The sequence below is a fragment of the Perissodus microlepis genome, chromosome 11, assembly GCF_051167445.1.
Source record: "Perissodus microlepis isolate ML-2025 ecotype Zambia chromosome 11, ASM5116744v1, whole genome shotgun sequence".
NCBI lineage: Eukaryota > Metazoa > Chordata > Actinopteri > Cichliformes > Cichlidae > Perissodus > Perissodus microlepis.
In genome coordinates this window covers 28,825,291-28,843,776 of record NC_140471.1, presented here as the reverse complement: position 1 = coordinate 28,843,776, position 18,486 = coordinate 28,825,291, and the positions used below count along the sequence as shown (strand labels likewise).

The window sequence follows — 18,486 nt, the reverse complement described above, 5'->3', positions numbered from 1 at the left end:
GGTTACTACTAAAACAGACAAATGCACTTATCCAAATATCCAAAAGAGGGCATACTATAACCTCATGTGGCTGCCAAAGCAGTCACCGATACAGAGTGCATGTCCATACTAATCCAGTCTGTGGTGTGCTTGTGAAAAAAATTTAATTTGAAGTGAGATAACGGAAAATATTAAAATTATAATAAATGTGATAATAATACCAAACCTAACTTTGTTTAACTCACCCACATCTTGCACCACATCATTATCTCAAATGGAGCTAAGAGGCAACAATACAAATATGCATTTAATGCCATATTTAAAAACACACGACTTACAGAACCAGGACTTAATACAACTTGTGTAATTCTTCACGAAGCATTGCTAATTCACATGACATTCTACATAAATAAAAGTTGGCAGTTGCTCAGCTCTACAAGGAAACCACACAACCCACTTCCTTGATCCATGTGGCTAAGATGGACTGCAGTGTTAACAGATGTAGAAACAACTGAAACCAAATGGCAGTTGTTGACCTAAGTTTATATTTATGTGGAAACCTCAAATCACTGATCCTTTACAGGTGGTCATCTAAACAGTGCCATGGTTTCAAGGAGGAAGCCAAATGTGAAATGGTCCCACCAGTGACAGTAAATCAGTCTCAACTCAGAGCTTTCCCCTTCAAGCCGTGAAAAAAAAATCCACACAGACTGCTAAGAGCACATATAAACAATAAAAGCAACTTTAATGCTGATGTGTACAACTACATGAGATTGGAAGATGTACTTTATTACTGCAAGAGTAATTACAAAAAACAATGAGACAGGTTCTTCTTGTTCTTGTAAACGGGGTGTGGACTAACACATCACCTTTGTTCACTTTGAAGTGTAAAGAGCAGTGTAGCAAGAACTTCTGCAACACAATAGCATCAAATCAACCCAGCAACAAATCACTTGTTGGTTCCAGCAACTCAAAGATAAAGATTGCTGGATTTATTTGTCTTACTTTACAGTCATTTAAAAACACACACACAAAAAAAAAACGATTATCAGACACAGGAGACTCTGATGCACAGTACAGCGTAAAGATTAGATCACTAGTTAAAAAAACAGCAGACATATTAAGCAGACAATACACCACAGACCCATTCTGTATACCACACCCACATTCCCTGCCCTTAATTTCTCACAGTCATTTATTTAACCAAAACTATCAAAACACATTTCATATGTAATCACCACTGCACATTTTAGCCAATGGAAAATATATATAACTATCAGTTTTTCAATTGGAGATAATCTCATTACAAGTCTCACTCACAGAGCTCACAGTGAGCATAATGCATACCAAAATCCACAACATCTAAGTTTGCAATTGAAATTGATATTTTTATAAATACATTTGGAACTAAGCATATGCTAATGGAAAGTTTTAATTTGGAAATAACTCAAAACTAATCAATTCCTTAAAAAAAATATATCCTGTTACATTCCATGCAATGTCTACTGCACCTAAACTCAGTCTACTCTTTAAGCTGAGTGAACATACAACTATTTTGTAACTCTCCCAGATACTCTCATTTGCTGTTAAACTTGACATCATCAAACTTGACTATCTTTCCATCACGAGTCACCACCTCGGTCTGCTCCCATGAACCCATTTCCCCGTTTTTCTCCACAAAGCGCCGCACCACCACCCTCCCTGTCGTTGGCAGGTTGCAGGGAAGATCCTTGGCAGCTTCTTGTAACAACTTCATTTTCACGAGGTCCTGTGCGAGTTCCGATCCACCTTTCGGTGCCAGATCGTGATTTTTGTTCTTGTCCTCTGGCCTCTGTGGGGAAGGAGGAAGGTGCACTCCAGTCCGAGGCAAAGGTTTTATCTCTGGTCTAGGAGAATGTTCAAATATCCGCCCTGTAGGCTTATTCATAGGTGACTGATGTATGTCAAATTTGTTTAACGGTGGTGGATCCCTGTTAAGTGGAGAAACACCTCGGTTTATCGGTGATAAGTCCCTGATTAGCGGAGATGCAGCTCGATTGATTGGTGACGGGTCCCTGATTGGCAGATGTGCATCTCTGTTCGGAGGTGATGGAGACTGGTTTCTGGCATTAATGTGAGGTGTAGGTGGTTTAAGATGATCTTTTTGAATGGGTGTGTTGGTGACAATGCCCATTCCTGCAGCTCTTCGAATATCACTAATGATCCCGCCCATAGAGGCCCTCAGAGATGGGTTCTGCTCCACCATCCTACACACAGCAGGGCAGTATGGTTGGTCCTTTAAAACATCCTTGATTTTGTCAGGACAGACGCTGGGTGTGTACAGACGAATCCGGGCACAGAGCTCAGCTATGATTTTTCCCATGGCCCAGACGTCTGAACGCTGATCTCTCTGGCTACCCCTCTGCAGCACCTCAGGAGCCGAATAAGCCTCGTTCCCCATGTCCACTGCAGAATTTAGACCACGTCTGAAGAACTTGGCCAGTCCCAGATCAATAATTACCGCTCTGTTCGTGTTATGCTCCACCTAAAGAACAAACATTGTTCAGCAAACATTAAATATTGACTAAAAAAATTCACCCCATACAGCTTTATAAGGTGGATAATGTACAACCAGCTTCTGCTCAGAGATAGTTTCTCTGAAGAGTCTGCACAGAATTACCAGCTTTTCTATTTATTGATTTTTTAAATTATTTTTATCTGGTTCTGTTGATCTTTAGCTGACTGTCTTTTCAGATGCTTGTTTTGTTGTTAAAGCATTTTGTAATCTTGTGATTTTGAAAAGCGACAAAGAATATGGGATGGTGTTTATTTGCCATGATCAGTTTTACGATACCAGCCACACGTATGTCTTTAAAGTTTTGAGACAAGTATATGCGTAACGAGCCATACGTAGTTTCACTGTGACAGACGCATGTGCTTTGCCCTACATTACTTAATCTCTGAGACAACCAAAGCTTGCGTAAGTTGACTTTGACATTGCAAATAAAAAAGAAAAAACAGACAAATGACAAAAACTTCTTTACCTACCAGAGGGATAAGACTCATTCAGAGTCACCATATGCTCAAATCTGCATGTTAAAAAGAAACATTGTCATAAAAAAATCTAAATTTCCACTCACCATAATGTTTTCAGGCTTGAGGTCTTGATGGACAATGTCTCTGGAGTGTAGATGAAGCAGCCCTTCACACATGCCGACAATGATTGTGCCTTTATTAGCTGGAGTCAACTGTGTGGTAAAAATAAATATGAGACAAATTTTAGGACGACCAGGGTCACATTGACTTTCATGCTTACCTGAGTTGGAAATCTTTAAACTACTTATTAAAGTGTGAAATAAATTAGGCAATTGCATGCTAAAATACATAAAATGTTACACAACAGAAGATAATAGGTAATATTACAACAGCAATTGTTCTTTAAAAATTTGGTTTATACCCTACACAAAACACACAGCAAAGCAAAGGAGTGAGTCAAAGGGCAGTGGTGACCTGCAAACCATGCAAACAATTTTCTTAATTTCAACTTTCATTTCTTTTGTCTTTTTTCTAGTAACCTCACCGATATTTTAGACTTTGACGCCTTGAAGATGGTGGTCTCCAAGTCCTCTCCGAAGACAAACTCTAGTGGAATGATCCATTTTCCATCTTTAAGAGTTATTTTGCCCAGAAGCCTCACTATGTTGGGATGTTTTGACTTGCTGCAGATCAGTGGTAACAAGTCATGGAGAAAAGAAGATTTTGACAAAATCAAAACAAAATAAACTGACTTTTTCTAAAACATTCAAAACCACCTGGATCATCTAGCATCAGGTGAGGGAATTCTGTGCAAACATTCAGGTTTTGATTCAGAGGTCACTAGATGACTCTCATGAAGTCTGTTTCTGGTTGTATTGATCAGATTGATTAATCAGAGACATTCACATCAGTGGCCTGCTGGAGATCATTTTGTAGGACTCTGGCAGTGCTCATCCTGTTTCTCCTAGCACAAGAAAGAGCAGATGCCGGTCCTGGCGATGGGTTAAGGACTTTCTATGGCCGTGTCCAGCTCTTCTAGGTATTGATGTGCCAATCTGTACAACCTCTGTAGGGTCGAGGTATCGCCTCATGCTACCAGTAGCGGCACTGACCCTAGCTAAATGCAAAACTTGTGAAAGAAAAATTGGTCAGAAAAGCTAAAGAGGAAAAAGATGTCAGTGTCCTCCGCCTGTAAAACCACTCCTGATTTGGATGTTGTCTCATTGTGGCAGTTAATTAACACATAGTCAAGACCACCTGATGAAGATAAAACAGAGCATCAGAATAGAGAAGAAAGTTGATTAAAGTACATTTGAAAATGGTGTGGTTGGTTGATGGCAGTGTTTCAGAAACTGCTGATCTACCCCTTCTCTAAATGCCTTGTTGATATCAGAGGCCTAAGGAAAATAGTTAGACTGGTTCAAGCTGGCAGGTAGGCAACAGAAATTCAAATAATGAGCTTGCTTTGAATAAGTACCTGGCAAGAGTGGGAAGGGAAAACTCCCTTTTAACAAGAAGAAACCTCATAATACTGCCTGAGTGAAGACATAACAATGTAGATAGATAGATAGATAGATAGATAGATAGATAGATAGATAGATAGATAGATAGATAGATAGATAGATAGATAGATAGATAGATAGATAGATAGATAGATAGATAGATAGATACCTTTATGATGATCTAAAGAGTGACCAGAACTCAGTTTTTTTTCTCAAAGCACCTCAAGGTTGTGGTGCAAAAGGAGATTTTGATCATGGAAGTACAGATCTGCAGCACATGTGTGAAGCTATTTTTATTTATTTTATTTTATTTTTTTTGTTTCACACATGGTACAGCAGTAATGCATTCCCATACACAACCTTCCTTTCAATTAAAGTAACACTGTTTCCATGCATGAAAAGGAGCAGGAAGAAGAATAAATTCTTCTATGATGCCAATATCAACAAAAATCTCTGAGCAATGTTTCAAGCACTTTGTGGAGAGAGTTTAAGGCAGTTCTGAGAGTAGAAGGCCGATAAGTCTTGGCCTGTAGGTGTTTGTGCAATTCACATTTTTTAATATTATGGTTTACACCATGATGCTGTTTGGGTGTAGCCCAGAAATGACAATGCTAATATGTAGTAAATAGAAGGTATGAAATAAATACTTACTGGGGACCCATGTAACCAGCTTTAAATCAATTATCAGTGATGTGACTGTTAATGCATAAAGAACATGCTTTTTGCCTATAAAAAACATGCAGAATGATAGTTTTCTCTATTTAGCAATAAAAAGCATATGAGCATAAACAGTTACATTTAGTTAAAAGCAAGCAAAAAAGTATTAAATGTCTGTCAGCAATTACACCGTCTGCCATATATTTTATACAACTATGTTTTGTAATAATGTCATATTGCTGTTTTTGTCTTTAAAAATATTAACCATGCTTAATATCCTTACTTGTACACTTCACTCTCTCTCTCCAGATCCTTCCAGTTGATGAGATGTTGAGGAACTTTCTTAATAGCAGCCCAGGTATCATTGTACTTCTCCTTGTACACTTTCCCAAAACAGCCCTCTGCAAGGGTGCTGGTGGAGTACGCCATCTAGGAGACGCTGTGAGAGCCTTAGAGTGAGGGGAGGGTCATTTTACTCACAAAACAAAGAATGATAGAATTGATAACAAGGACATAATAGAAGTAGAGTTTCTGTAGTATATTCAGGTTTGGTGACAACTACAATGTTTAGTTATGATATAAGCGTGAGTAATTGTAATACAAGCCAGTAAATATTTATGTTTGGTGGAGAACGATTGTGAGTAATACCCTGTACTTTCAGCGCTTTTGATGATCTTGAAATCACTCTGTTCTGTTTCTGGTACTAGCTGCTGTGACTTTTGGTACTTTCCACTTTAGACATTGATAAAACAACAATTCAGCAAAGCAATTCAGGACAGCAAGGTTATTTTAAGGGGTATAAAATATGACTATAAAATATAAAATATGACTGTTTAAAGTTACTTTCGTTTCACTTGGATTTATCTTCCCGAATTCAGGGTTTAACATTATGCTTCTTAAACCACATTGTGAGTATCCTTAATGATCAAGATTAAATATAAAATATTAGTAGCTAACATAGCAGTAACTATCTGGAGATATATAGTTAGGTAGAAAATATTCATCCTTTTCTCCATCCAGCTTGATAAATAAAAGTAAAAGTAAAAAGCAAATAAACTCAGGTCATTTAAACAGCACTGACTATATTTATGTTTAGGGTATTGCCATTTTAACTTACAGTAAATAAAATGTGTTTACCTTTTTCAGATCTCACTGAGATTTCGAACTTAATCACAGACAAACTGAGACTGAAAAACTGCTCTCACTCACCTTTCAACCTAATATTCATTGGTGTCAGCAGACTGTCAGAGCAACATAAACATCAGTTAAAAAAAATATTCCCTGGAAGGGCGTTACCACTCTTGAGTAATACCGTAGATTCCTCACTGGAAATGGAATGTTCCACAGACTGATAATCTCACTGAACTACCATTTTGTTTTCCTCAAATAATAATTAATTTCTTTAATTAGAAATACAGTTTGGGCAGTGAGCACCTGAATAGTAAAGTTCAGGCAGGCTGTTCTCAGTAACTCAGCTGTAACTGAAGCTGTTGTATAAATAAAGACACCAGGACCCTGATCTACAACCACGCTTATCATTTCAAATATTCTGACAGCAGAGTGACTTGATGTCAGGATTATACAACAAGTTTTCAAAGAGACAGAGCGCTGTGTAGTCAAAACAGGAAGGAAATGTTGACAGACTGGTCAATTCACAAGAGAAGAGATTGAAGAAGGCAGTTTTAACTTTCAAAATAGTCCTTATTATCAAGAACATTTGCAGTCACAGTATCTGAAGGACTAAAGTTGATCACAGTATAGCAAATCATTTTCACTTAAGACAAACTCAAGGTTTTACAAACATACATGAGAAGCTCCTCAGGAAACACACTTTTCAATTACTTAATTGTACTTAAATTTAAAACCACTCAAAGGTAAAATATATATAATCTTTGATCCTTTTTGTTCTTGAATCTCTAAACCACAAAAGATTCTCTTCCTACCTTTATGCTGTTGAGGGAACGCAGCTGTGTCAGGTCTAAACACGAGTTGACATAGTTAGCTCTCTTTAAACCTGTTCCACACCTTCCTGAATCTGATTCATGGCCCCAAGCAAAGCCAGTCCTATCCTGTAGCACACTAATTACAAGTGAAGAAAGAAGCACAGCATAAATACAAATGCAGGTATGAGATAATGTTTGATAAACAGGACACGTGCTGTCACAGTGGGAGAGAAGACAGAGCCAGAGACCAGGGTTTTAACATTTGGATGACCGTGTGGAAAACAAAATAGCAGCAACATCCATAATAGATATAACAGCAGTGCTAGTGGTTATATGTATACATATACATGTGTACATGTAAAAAATGCTAAAATGAAAAAGAAGGGATGATGAAATATGCAGATACGTCCTTATGCAAATTATTAACTGGTACAATTACCTACCAAAATACTTAAATTACCATCAGCCTTAGTTTACACTGTTTACACTGAAACTGCTGAATACAAGCTGAGCCAATGTGAGCACAAAAGCACGCTAGTGTTAGCAGGTTTTGAACTATTATTAGGTTTTTAACTAAACTATGAATGAACACATATGGAATTATCTAGTAAACAAAAAAGTGTGAAATTACTCAAAACATGTTTTATTCTTCAAAATAGCCACCCTTTGCTTTGATTACTGCTTTGCACACTCTTGGCATTCTCTCAATAAGCTTCATGAGGTATCTAATAAAACAGAAAATGGTTTTCCAACAGTCTTGAAGCAGTTCCCAGAGATGCTGAGCACTTGTAGGTGCCTTTGCCTTCACTCTGCTGTGCATGTCACTCCAAACCATTTCAATTTGGTTTAGATCAGGTGAATGTGGAGGCCAGGCCATCTGGCACAGCATTCCATCACTATCCTTCTTGGTCAAATAGCCCTTCCACAGGCTGGAGGTGTGTTTGGGGTCATTGTCCTGGTAGCCATGCTGGTTCAGTGTGACTTCAAATGGTTGTCTGTCTCTGTACCCTAACCTGTCCAGGGTGTACCCTGCCTCTTACCTTATGGTAGCTGGGATGGGCTCCAACCCCCACTTGCTTCATGTATTTGATATCTTTAGTATGCATCTACAATGTAGAAAGTAGGGATGGACCGATCAGATATTACGTATCGGTATCGGTCCGATAATGACCTAAATTGCTGGATCGGATATCGGAGAGAAATAAAACATGTAATCCGATTAATTAAATATCAGGAAAGCACCTCACAAAACTTGTGACATGGCGTAACTCAGCTCATAACCTCAGCACGTCGGAGCAGTATGCGTCACGTGATAGAGCGGCTGTGGCGTGCGAGACCTGTCAGCGGTCTGGTTGAGCACTTGGAGCCTCGCTACGTGCTTCCAAACCGGCATTTCATCTCCGAGATAGCTATCCCTGAGAAGTAAAGCAAGTGTGTAAGTTCATCTCTGAATGTTTGTAAAGCATTTCCATGTTAAGCTTAACAACCGATATATGGAGCGACTGCCTCTCTCTCTCTCCTGCTGCTACTTCAGTCATGAAAATGATCAATGATCGGCTTTTCTGTCACAAGTCCGTCTCTCTTGTTTGTTTATCGCCCACTTTGCACCACAAAGAGGAAACAAGCAGCAAAACGACAGCAGCACGTTTAAGCTTGATAAGCTGTTGTTAGAATTTATTTAATACTACTTTCTACACCAGGATCCTTTTCTACGCAACTGACAACTGGTAACTGTACACGGGCGGGTCTAGCAAAGTTTTCAGGTAGGGCAGTAACAGGGAAAAGGGGGGGCATCAAAGACATACTTTTTTTTTTCTTATTCTCATTTAAAATGTCTAGCTTCAATAAATAATTATCTGAATCTTACAACCAAAGTTTTCATCTCATGTAAAATGTATAGAAGTCCATTATTGTATATAGTAACTATTAACTTTCTGGGGTCGATCGGCCACGTAAAACCAGAGTTATGATAAAAACAGTCAAAACAGTGGTGTTTACAGCGGAAAGAAACGGTAAAAATGGCATTTTCTAAGGACAGTGCTAGCAAACACTCGCAAGTGGAGAGAAAAAGAAAAAGAAAAAACACCCCTTCCCTATTGGTGTAAAAGTGTGCCATGTCAACCAATCAAAAAATGGTATGGTAACATGTGGCATTTGGTTGTTTAGGAACAGGGGGATGTTTTAGGAGTGATGCCACGAGAGAAAGCGGGCGAGCGAAAGAAAGAAAGAAAGAAAGAAAGAGTGAAAGCGAGTTTTTGTGAGACATTAGTGACATTTAGCGAGGCTATAGTTAGTGTGTGGTGTAGTCATTGTTTTGTTTTGTGTGTCAGTTACACTGATGGATGTCACATTTGCTCCAAAAAAAGCCACTAAAGGCAAATTCCAATGTAAATGCTGTCTCCACATGTAAAACTGGACTGATACAGCTCCTGTTGACAGACCTGCAGGGTTTAGGCCAGTGGTGTTCTCCTCTGTCTTATAGTGGACAGAAACATTTTTTTTGGAGTGGCACAAGTAATTTTTGTGCCTTCTTATTTGATGCAGAACACCTGATTGTTCTGTAAATAGATTTAAATGGTTATATAAAAAACGCCTGAGGCCTTGGCTGCATTTTTAGGTAAATAGTTCCATATAACTTTGTTGTTTGTAAAACGTGTGCATAATTTTTTAGAAATGTACAATTTCTATTTGCATTGTAAGTTATGAAAATGCTTCGTTAAACATGTTTGTGGTTTTTACTGTAAAAAATATAACTTGTTTTCTACTTGGATTTTAATTTTTTTGTCTAAATTTATATTTTAATTGTGTAAATATAGTATGTCAAAATGAAAAAATAACTCACATTTCAGATATTAGAGGTTGTGCTGAAAATAATGATACCAAATAAGGCAACATAAACAGTTTTTAAAGGTGAAACATAGAGGTAAAATCAAAAGTCAAAAACGGCCAATTATACCCTGGACGCCAGAGGGTTAAGTCTAATATATACCCTAGTAAGCTGTATTTAACTTATTTTTTCCTTTGGGTAAAAAGGTTTATTAGATTGATCAGTATTGCTGAACTATGAAATATTTTGTGTGCAGTGTATTTTTTTAGCATACAGGTATACCAGAATAGCAGTAGTGTTTTGTTTTTTAAAACTTGAGTATGAACTTGTCAGGGCTGTGGTTCATTTTGACCCAGCATTTTAGTTTCTTATGTTTTGGTATTCTTCTGTATTATGATTTATGTTCTGATTCTTTTGTTATCCTGTTTTGAATATTATTTTCTATGTTTCAGTTTATTCTGTTTAACGGTTTAGTTCAGCGTCAAGTCAGCGTCCTTGTTTTTGTTTCTTGTTTCCTGTTTTATTGTGAAGGTCCGTGTGTCATGTGAGTGTATTCAGTTTTGCTTCCCCTGTCTCGTCTTGTCAATTACTTCCTTCTGTGTTCCCCACCTGTGTGTAATCTCCTTGTGTTCTTCTGTGTGTATTTAAGTTGTTTCTACTTGTGTAATAATCGCTGGTCTATCTGTGAATTAACTGTGTATTCTCCGTGTGTTTTCCCTGCCATCCACCTTCATATGCCTCTGCTCACCCTCCTTCATGTTCGTGTTCATGTTTGCTGTTTAGTAGTTTAGTTTTTCCCAGCTTAGATTACCTTTAGTTCCATTTTGCCATTTTTCACCTTGTGCTTTATTTTACAATAAACCACCTTCACATCTCAGCAAGTGCCTGCCTCATTTATTTTCTCCTCCTCATCCCATTTGCCATGACAGAATTTTTACAAAATGCAGCAAGATATTAAAAAAGACAGTTTTATTGATTATAAAATACACTATATCTGATTCATATCGGTATCGGCAGACATCCAAATGTATGATATTGGTATCGGTATCGGACATAAAAAAGTGGTATCGTTATCATGCCATCTCTAGTAGAAAGTAGTAAAAATTAAGAAAAACATTAAATAAGAAGGTGTGTCCAAACTTTTGTGTCTGGAGATGGCGCAATACTGGAAGAGCATATGGGAGAAGGCTGCAACACATAACAGTGGCTAGTGAATCTAAGAGCAGATCAGACAGACCTCCCTGAACAGGGTCCAGCAACCATCACAGTGGCAAAAAAGGTTCTCCATTATGGACAAGTTGGACACCACAAGGCCTCGACATAATTAACGTTTACTGGCTGAGGAAACTGACTGCACTCCATGAGCATCTGGTAGCACAAATGAGCAGGCTGCTAATGGATGAAACACACCCAGAATGGCTAACTGCTCAGTCCTGATCCCCAAGAACCCCCAGAAGGGACTGGTTCCATCCAACTACCAGCCTATAACCTGCCCCAGTACCACATGGAAGCCCCTATCAGGCATCACAGCGCTAAGATGAATAGGCACATGACTCAATACACGACTGGGGCACAGAAAGGAGTTGGCAGGAATACCAGAGGAGCAAAACACCAGTTCCTGGTAGACAGAACAGTCACCCAAGACTGCAAGACCAGACTGACCAACCTGTGCACTGCCCAGATTGAGAAGGCCTATAACTCAACGCCCCACATTTGAGTCGTGGAATGCCTAGAACAATACAAGATCAACAGGACCCTGAGAGCCTTCATCAAGAATTTGATGGGGATGTGGCAAACAACACTGGAGGCCAACTTCAAGCCTATAGCACAAGACACCATCAAGTGCGGGATCTACCAAGGAGATGAGCTTTCCCCGCTGCTGTTCTGCATAGGCCTGAACCCAGGTGAATAGGAACCATGAAGAGGCCACTAAGAAAGCTGCAGCCCCCAAGTACCTGCAGAGGGTCAGGCAAGTCCTAAGGAGTCAGCTGAATATTAGGAACAAGATCTGGGCTATCAACAGCTACGGCCTGCCAGTGATCAGGTACCCTGCTGGGATAATAAGCTGCCTAAAGAAGGAGATGGAAGCCAGTGACATCAAGACAAAGACGCTCCTGACTAAGCACGGAAGGTATCACCGCAGTCCAGCACCCTGAGACTGAGTACGCTAAGTGTAAGGAATGATGCCTGGTACTGGTGAGTGTCAGAACCACTGTCCAGGATGAGACAATGAAGAGTTTTCTCATCCACGTACTCAGTGAATACCTCAGGCAACAGAAACCCAGTAAAGTAGAGTAGCAACTGGAGGAGCCATCATGGAAGGACAGGCCCCTGCACGGTAAGTACCACTGGCGGATAGAGGAAATGGCTGACATCCAGAAATCCTACCAGTGGCTGGACAAAGCTGGACTGAAAAACAGCACAGAGACACTAATCATGGCAGCACAGAAACAAGCTCTAAATACAAATTCCAGAAAAAACATAACAACATAAGAAAACTCGTGTTGTGTTCACGCTTACTCTGAATTTTAAAGGCTCTGTTCTTGATCTTGTATCTAGTTGGCCTGTGTAACAGTAATAATAAAGCCATTTAATTTGTTCTCCATATTTTCAATTCTATTACAACCAATTTCTCATTCATTTGAAATATTTCTTTGTAAAAATGATTCTATAATTGAATGCTATGGTTACCATATGCATGTATACATGTATACATATGGACATGTATATACTGTATATATGACTGTATGTAGAAGCAGTCTATTGTAAAGATTTCAACATTTCTGGCTTCAAACTTCATCCTACTGTTCTCTTGATGTCATATTTCAATAAGTTGCAGCTTAGAGAGTTTTGTAAAAATGTTGTAGGAGATTCAAAACATGGTTACTCGAGCATTTTACTTTCTATCTGCAGTTCACTTCTTATTTTTCTTCATTTCACATTCATGGAATCAACTTGAGACTTATTTAACTTATTTCTTTCAAATGTAAAACTATGAAAATGTTGTGGTTTTCTAACTAATGTGGTGACCCACCGGGTATACAACTCTTATTGAGTCAAATCATAAATATGTGGTAGCAGAAATCCCTCTAGTATATATTCATACATCACACCGATAGAAAATTGTGTACAAGCAAATTATGTACAAGCTCTCTACTGTAGTGTGTGCTGTCATTATAAAAGTAAAACACACTGATTATACTGGAATGACTGTATATAATGCATTGAGGATTTCCTTGCTGCCACTACTAAAAATCATAAATATGTGGTGGGTTGCTGAAACTTTGGGTTTTAGCAAGGTGTATCACAAAAAAAACCAAAACAATTTGATTAAAAAGAAAAACCCTTTGTTGTTTATAAAGCACGATTTCTATACTACAGGCGATTCATACTTAATTGTTTTCAGGCTAACAAAAAATGTGTAAGAACTAGTTGGACTTTCCCCAGCAGACTTTAATTCATTGCCTTTGTGAAGGAGAAAAACAATATTAACTGAATAAAAGATTGTTATATAATTTGAAACTTACTGGGGTTAACCACTTGTCCAATTCAGGGTAATTGGAAGAGAAGAGACACACGTCCAGGACAGATCCATATGCATTACCCTCAATCTATCATTGGGCTAACACAGAGACAGGCAACTAGTCACACTCACAACAATTGGCATTTTAGCATTACCAGCTAATCTGTTATGAATTTCTTTGAACTGTAGGAGGAAGCTACAGTACCCCGAGAGAGCCACAGCAAACCACACCCAAAGGCCTCAGTTGGCTTGCAAATTCAAACCAGGAATGTCTTGCTGTTAGGCAATAGTGTTAGCCACTGCAGCAGTGCAACATTTTCACTGAATAATTATTTAAGTGTATATGGATTTCTATTTCACCTCTATACGTTTAAAATCCTGGTTGTAGCATTGGCTGTAGTTTTAGGTACCACACTAGAAGGTTTACAGCATTTCTTGTCAGTATTTCCTTTGTTCTGTTTCAAAGTGATCTCAAATAAATCTCAAGGGAACACTTTTTGCACTTTACCTTTTGGTTGAATTTGTAATCTGTGATACAGAGGAAAAAGTGAGCAAAAAAGGAAAGCGACAAAAAAGAAATGAAACTTTTTGGTTCATTGGTTTTGTTTGGGTAAATTGTACAGCTTTAAACTAGTGGCTCCATAGTGTAATGATTAACACAAGTACCTAACATTTAAAAAATCCCCTGCTTCATACCAGGGGAAAAGGGAGACGGCTGCATCAGGAAGGACATCTTGTACATGCAGACTGAGCTCCTGTAGCGACTCCTTATGAATAAGAAAGAAGCTTAAAACAGTATAACTTTAAATGAAATACTCACCATTACATACGTTCTGTAACAATGCAGCACAAAGACAACATACTGCTGTGCTGAAATCCTGGGACAACCTTTGAGGAAGAAAAAAGAAAAAAAAATAGCATCGTTTTTGGTTGCATTATCAAATTATAAACTGGTCTCTCATGCTGTTATTTACTCATCTATTTTAATGTAAGTCTATACCAGCAGTAGCACATTGTGTCTTGGCACTGTTGTTATGTACCAACACTAATATAGATATTTTCAATTTATCTCCCACCACTTTTGCTTTTGGTTTACGATACCTAGCAGGAATTCCTTCACAGAAACAAGAAGAAAAATTAAAACTAACCAAAACTGAAAGCAATGACTAAAATTAGATCAGGGCGGGGTGGGAAGAAAAAGAGAAGAAGAAGAAGAAAATAATTTTGAGAATTAAGTACAAAGGGCTTTACAGAATACAATAAAATAGCTAACAATGAGGAAATCCATTAAAACGTGTGAGATATAGAATGCTAAACTAAACCAAATGTCTGCTTGCTCAGGCTTCACAATTAGAAGCAGGTATATGACTGAATCAAATGCTGTTGCTTAGGATTTCTTTAAGCCATCATCTAAATACAAACTGACTGGCAGAAAAATCTGGCAACCCCCCCCCCCCCCCCCCCCCCCCCCAAAAAAAAAGAAGAAAAAAAAACTAAACTAAACTAAACTAAAAGCCATTGCGAAACAAGGAGACGGACTATTTACTCATATACAGCAGTTCTCTAGCAATGAGCCCATAGTCCACATGCTGACGGCTGCTGTGTGAAGAATTCTAAGGATGGCCGCTTGGTTGCATTAAAAAAGTGAAGACCAGACGTCCTTTAAGGTTTTGTTTAATTAGTTGTAACATTGTGAGTGAATAACAGCAGTAGCACGTTGTGGCTTTGGGACATGCTGTGCCATTGCTGTTACTTACACTAATTGTTTTTGTTAAAAGAGAAAGTTTGAGGTGTTAATATCCCAGTTTAATTCATTAGGTGCCTAATGCCATATTTAAATTTAAAAACAGAATTAAATTTGAATAGATAGATATTTAAATTGGTATTGGACATTTACACCTTTCTGGTCACTATGTCCTATCCATTTAAATGGACTTCAGAGAATTACAGACTTATTAAAACTATAATCTATATATTTCTTTACAGTTATCTTTTCTTTTGTGTTCTGTAAAGCACTTTTTAACTACGTTTTTCAAAGCGGTAAATAATATCATTATTATTATAACATGGTTCAGTAAAGGTTCACTATGCAATCAACCTCAGTCTTTATGGTAGAATACCACCATCTAGTGGCAAAAAAATATATTTATTATGACGTACACTAGCTGTCATAAGCTCTTTCATTTCCTCCTGCTCTCACTTTGAGGACAAAACCAGTACGGGGTTATCTGTGGAACTATTGCTCATCGTGAGAAAATGGTCTATCCGTCGGATTATTTGCCCCACTTTCAACCACGAGGTTAGTTTGTTTATTGACACGGCATTATTCAATATTTTTAAAATGGCGGCAAGGCAGTTGTTTTTCCTCTTAGTGTGCTCATTTTTGAGGCTCTTCATTCATTCTAGACCAGCAAAATGGCTGTAGTAGCATTTCATTCCAGGCTGAGACTGAAATTTACAAGCTGCATCTGGTACTTTGACTCAGATCACCGCTTTTATTCATTTTTACGGCACCGAAATTTGTTTTGTTAACTTTTTGCAGCTGAAGTTATTTTGTAAGAAATTACAAAGTAAGAACAACACGTGCTGCTAATGTACTGCAATGGCAATCCAGGAAAACAATGTGCAGTGTTCCTATTTTACCATATTACCTAAGTGCTGCACATTATGCTGACTCATTAAAAGAATTTCCTTAAAAAGGAAAAACAAAAATATGCTTGTATTTTGGTAGTTAAACATCTAAGGACTGTAAAATGAGCTGTTTTGCAAATGAAAACGATTTTCAGTAGACTAACTGTGTTATGTTTTCACTTAAAGATAGTGATAATCTACACACTCAGGAGAGCGGGTATGCTTTTGTCATGGTTTTTACAGTTCTTTAATAAAATATGTTTTTTACACTTATTGTAAAAATGGGAGAAAAAAGCAATATTTTTTCCCCTCTATATTACAGTGATGCAGGTCTTTCTTCTGACATGGTGCACAAGTTCTGTTACAAGTATGAAGAAAGTGCCCTGCCTGTAACTGACACAGGGAGTTGTGTGAGGCCCATTCCTCACATGAAGCAGTTCCCCATGATGACAAAAAGCAAGCCACACCCATTCCCGCCTGAGTCAAGACCTATGACAGAGGGATTCTTAATCAAGTCCAGTTTGGCTGGGATGCAAAGTGGGCCGCAAAATAACTTCAATTGCCAGACATACACAGATCGTGAAGATAATAGCAAGGGAGAGGAAGTATTCAAGCCTTTACCCGGAACATCAGCCATTACAGAGGCACTCATGGAAGATGTAGGAAATAAGGGTAACATCATGGATGCCAACACAGACGCCAAAGAAAACCCAGGAAGCGCCGCACCAGTGGAAGAAGTGACGGCCCAAAACCGCTACAAGAAAAGAGCTGTTGGGAAAAAATGGAAAGGTAATTAAATTTCCAATATGCATCTGTTAAAAACTGCCATGCATACATTTATTGCAAATATTACATTTTAAATCATAAAGATCGATATATTAAATGCCAAAAAATCTAGCATGTTTAACACTGAGGACATAGTTAAAGTTGTTGTTGCATTTTATTGCAGTTCTGCTGAGGCATGTTTCTTTAATGTTACAATTACATGCATGATTAGACAAAATACTGGAAAGTCTTATATGATGCAATCAGTCTAACTGCTGTACCTAAATAAGAGTATAATTTTATTTAAATTTCCACGTGGAGTAATTCATAGTGACTTTTTCCATGAGTAAGTCTGCCCCATACTTTTTCTTTCCAGTTTACAATCTCTGTGTGGTAGCAGTTCTAATCATAAACTTTCCTGCCTGTGATGGATCTAATGGTATGTTGTACTTCATATGTATTTAAAGGTTTATTTATATCTAGTTTATATACATGTGCAGTTTTTTTTAACTATTACTTATATTTTTATATTTTTGATCAGACAGTTTATTTATATACTTAGTCTGCAGCACATCTACAGTGTTAAAAACGTGAGTAAGCTAAGCTGTAGTAAGTTTTTATTCAAAAATTGGTAACACTTTGTAATACAACACCCCAACTGAGGACGTAATTACCCTGTAATTAAATCTGACTTTAAATGAGCCACTTTATTTGCAATTTTATTGTACCGGAAAGTGAATATACATTATATTTTCGAGTTACCCTGAAAGTAATTTAATTACACTATAATTTATTTTTAGGTACACTGTAATTGTATGGTAATTACCAGAAAAACAAATATTTTTCCATTTTACATTGTAGGTATGCCTTACTTTTTAGGGTGTGTATTGCGGGGTGACTTACAACAATGTTATAAAATGCAATACTAAGAATTATTCTAGGTTCCATCAGCATGTAATTTTAACTTGCATGCATTTACACCTGAAATCATGTTTATATTTATATTTTCCGTTTCTCTAAATGCAGATGGAATAAACTGTGTGGTCTGCAAGGATCAGGACAAGTGCTCCAACCTCAACACAATATATGACGAATATGACCATATCCTGTACCAGAGAGACTATGGAGGGAAAGCTTTCCCAGAATGCTCTCAAATACCACCGCCTGTGCCTAAGACTCCTAAAACCTGCACAATATGCCAGTCCAATTTTGTCTTCATTACCTGCTCAAACGACACTAATGAAATCCAACCAGAAGCAAAGGGATCACTCATTCAAGACATCCATAAAACATGTATGTAGGCCATTAAGGTGCCATTCTGCGCTGGCTTTGCTGAAATGCTGGTTAAAATATACCTGGACGTCAAGTTTCAAAATAAAATTTAAATAGAATGTGCATGTTTAAAAATATTTAAATAACATACATCTAATACATTATAAAAACATTATAAAATCACTGTGAACTGTTAAGACAACTGTGTAGATAAGGTTAAAAAAAAAATCAGAATGGGAAACGACGATCAACACAATAGCGCCATTCACTGTTGTTACTGTCGTTAGGGTGCTGCATATTCCGCTGGTTTAAACTCAGCAAGCAGTATTAAATAAGGGTTGGGCGAAAAAGCCTCAAAAGGATACCACAATA

General features: G+C 37.8%; 2 protein-coding genes across 3 annotated transcripts; one reads left to right on the top strand and one right to left on the bottom strand.

The window, feature by feature from the left end:
* Nucleotides 1-705: 705 nt before the first annotated feature.
* On the bottom strand, nucleotides 706-16,781 carry LOC146378137 (uncharacterized). 2 transcript variants are annotated; one of them, XM_084943902.1, is made up of 7 exons: nucleotides 16,699-16,781; nucleotides 14,267-14,334; nucleotides 7,097-7,232; nucleotides 5,437-5,602; nucleotides 3,539-3,677; nucleotides 3,099-3,206; nucleotides 706-2,503 (listed from the first exon to the last, which is right to left on the bottom strand). In XM_084943902.1, the coding sequence occupies exons 4-7, from the start codon at nucleotides 5,580-5,582 to the stop codon at nucleotides 1,556-1,558; spliced, it is 1,341 nt and encodes a 446-aa protein (XP_084800028.1). In that variant the 5' UTR covers nucleotides 5,583-5,602; nucleotides 7,097-7,232; nucleotides 14,267-14,334; nucleotides 16,699-16,781; the 3' UTR covers nucleotides 706-1,555. The 2 variants fall into 2 exon arrangements, with proteins under 2 accessions (XP_084800028.1, XP_084800029.1); XM_084943903.1 differs by having other exon boundaries at nucleotides 5,437-5,592.
* On the top strand, nucleotides 11,339-18,190 carry LOC146378136 (uncharacterized). The gene is made up of 6 exons (XM_084942648.1): nucleotides 11,339-11,420; nucleotides 11,657-11,827; nucleotides 16,264-16,294; nucleotides 16,400-16,866; nucleotides 17,219-17,281; nucleotides 17,869-18,190. Exons 1-6 carry the CDS (start codon nucleotides 11,339-11,341, stop codon nucleotides 18,141-18,143), a joined length of 1,089 nt encoding a protein of 362 aa, XP_084798774.1. The 3' UTR covers nucleotides 18,144-18,190.
* The last annotated feature ends 296 nt before the right edge of the window (nucleotides 18,191-18,486 follow it).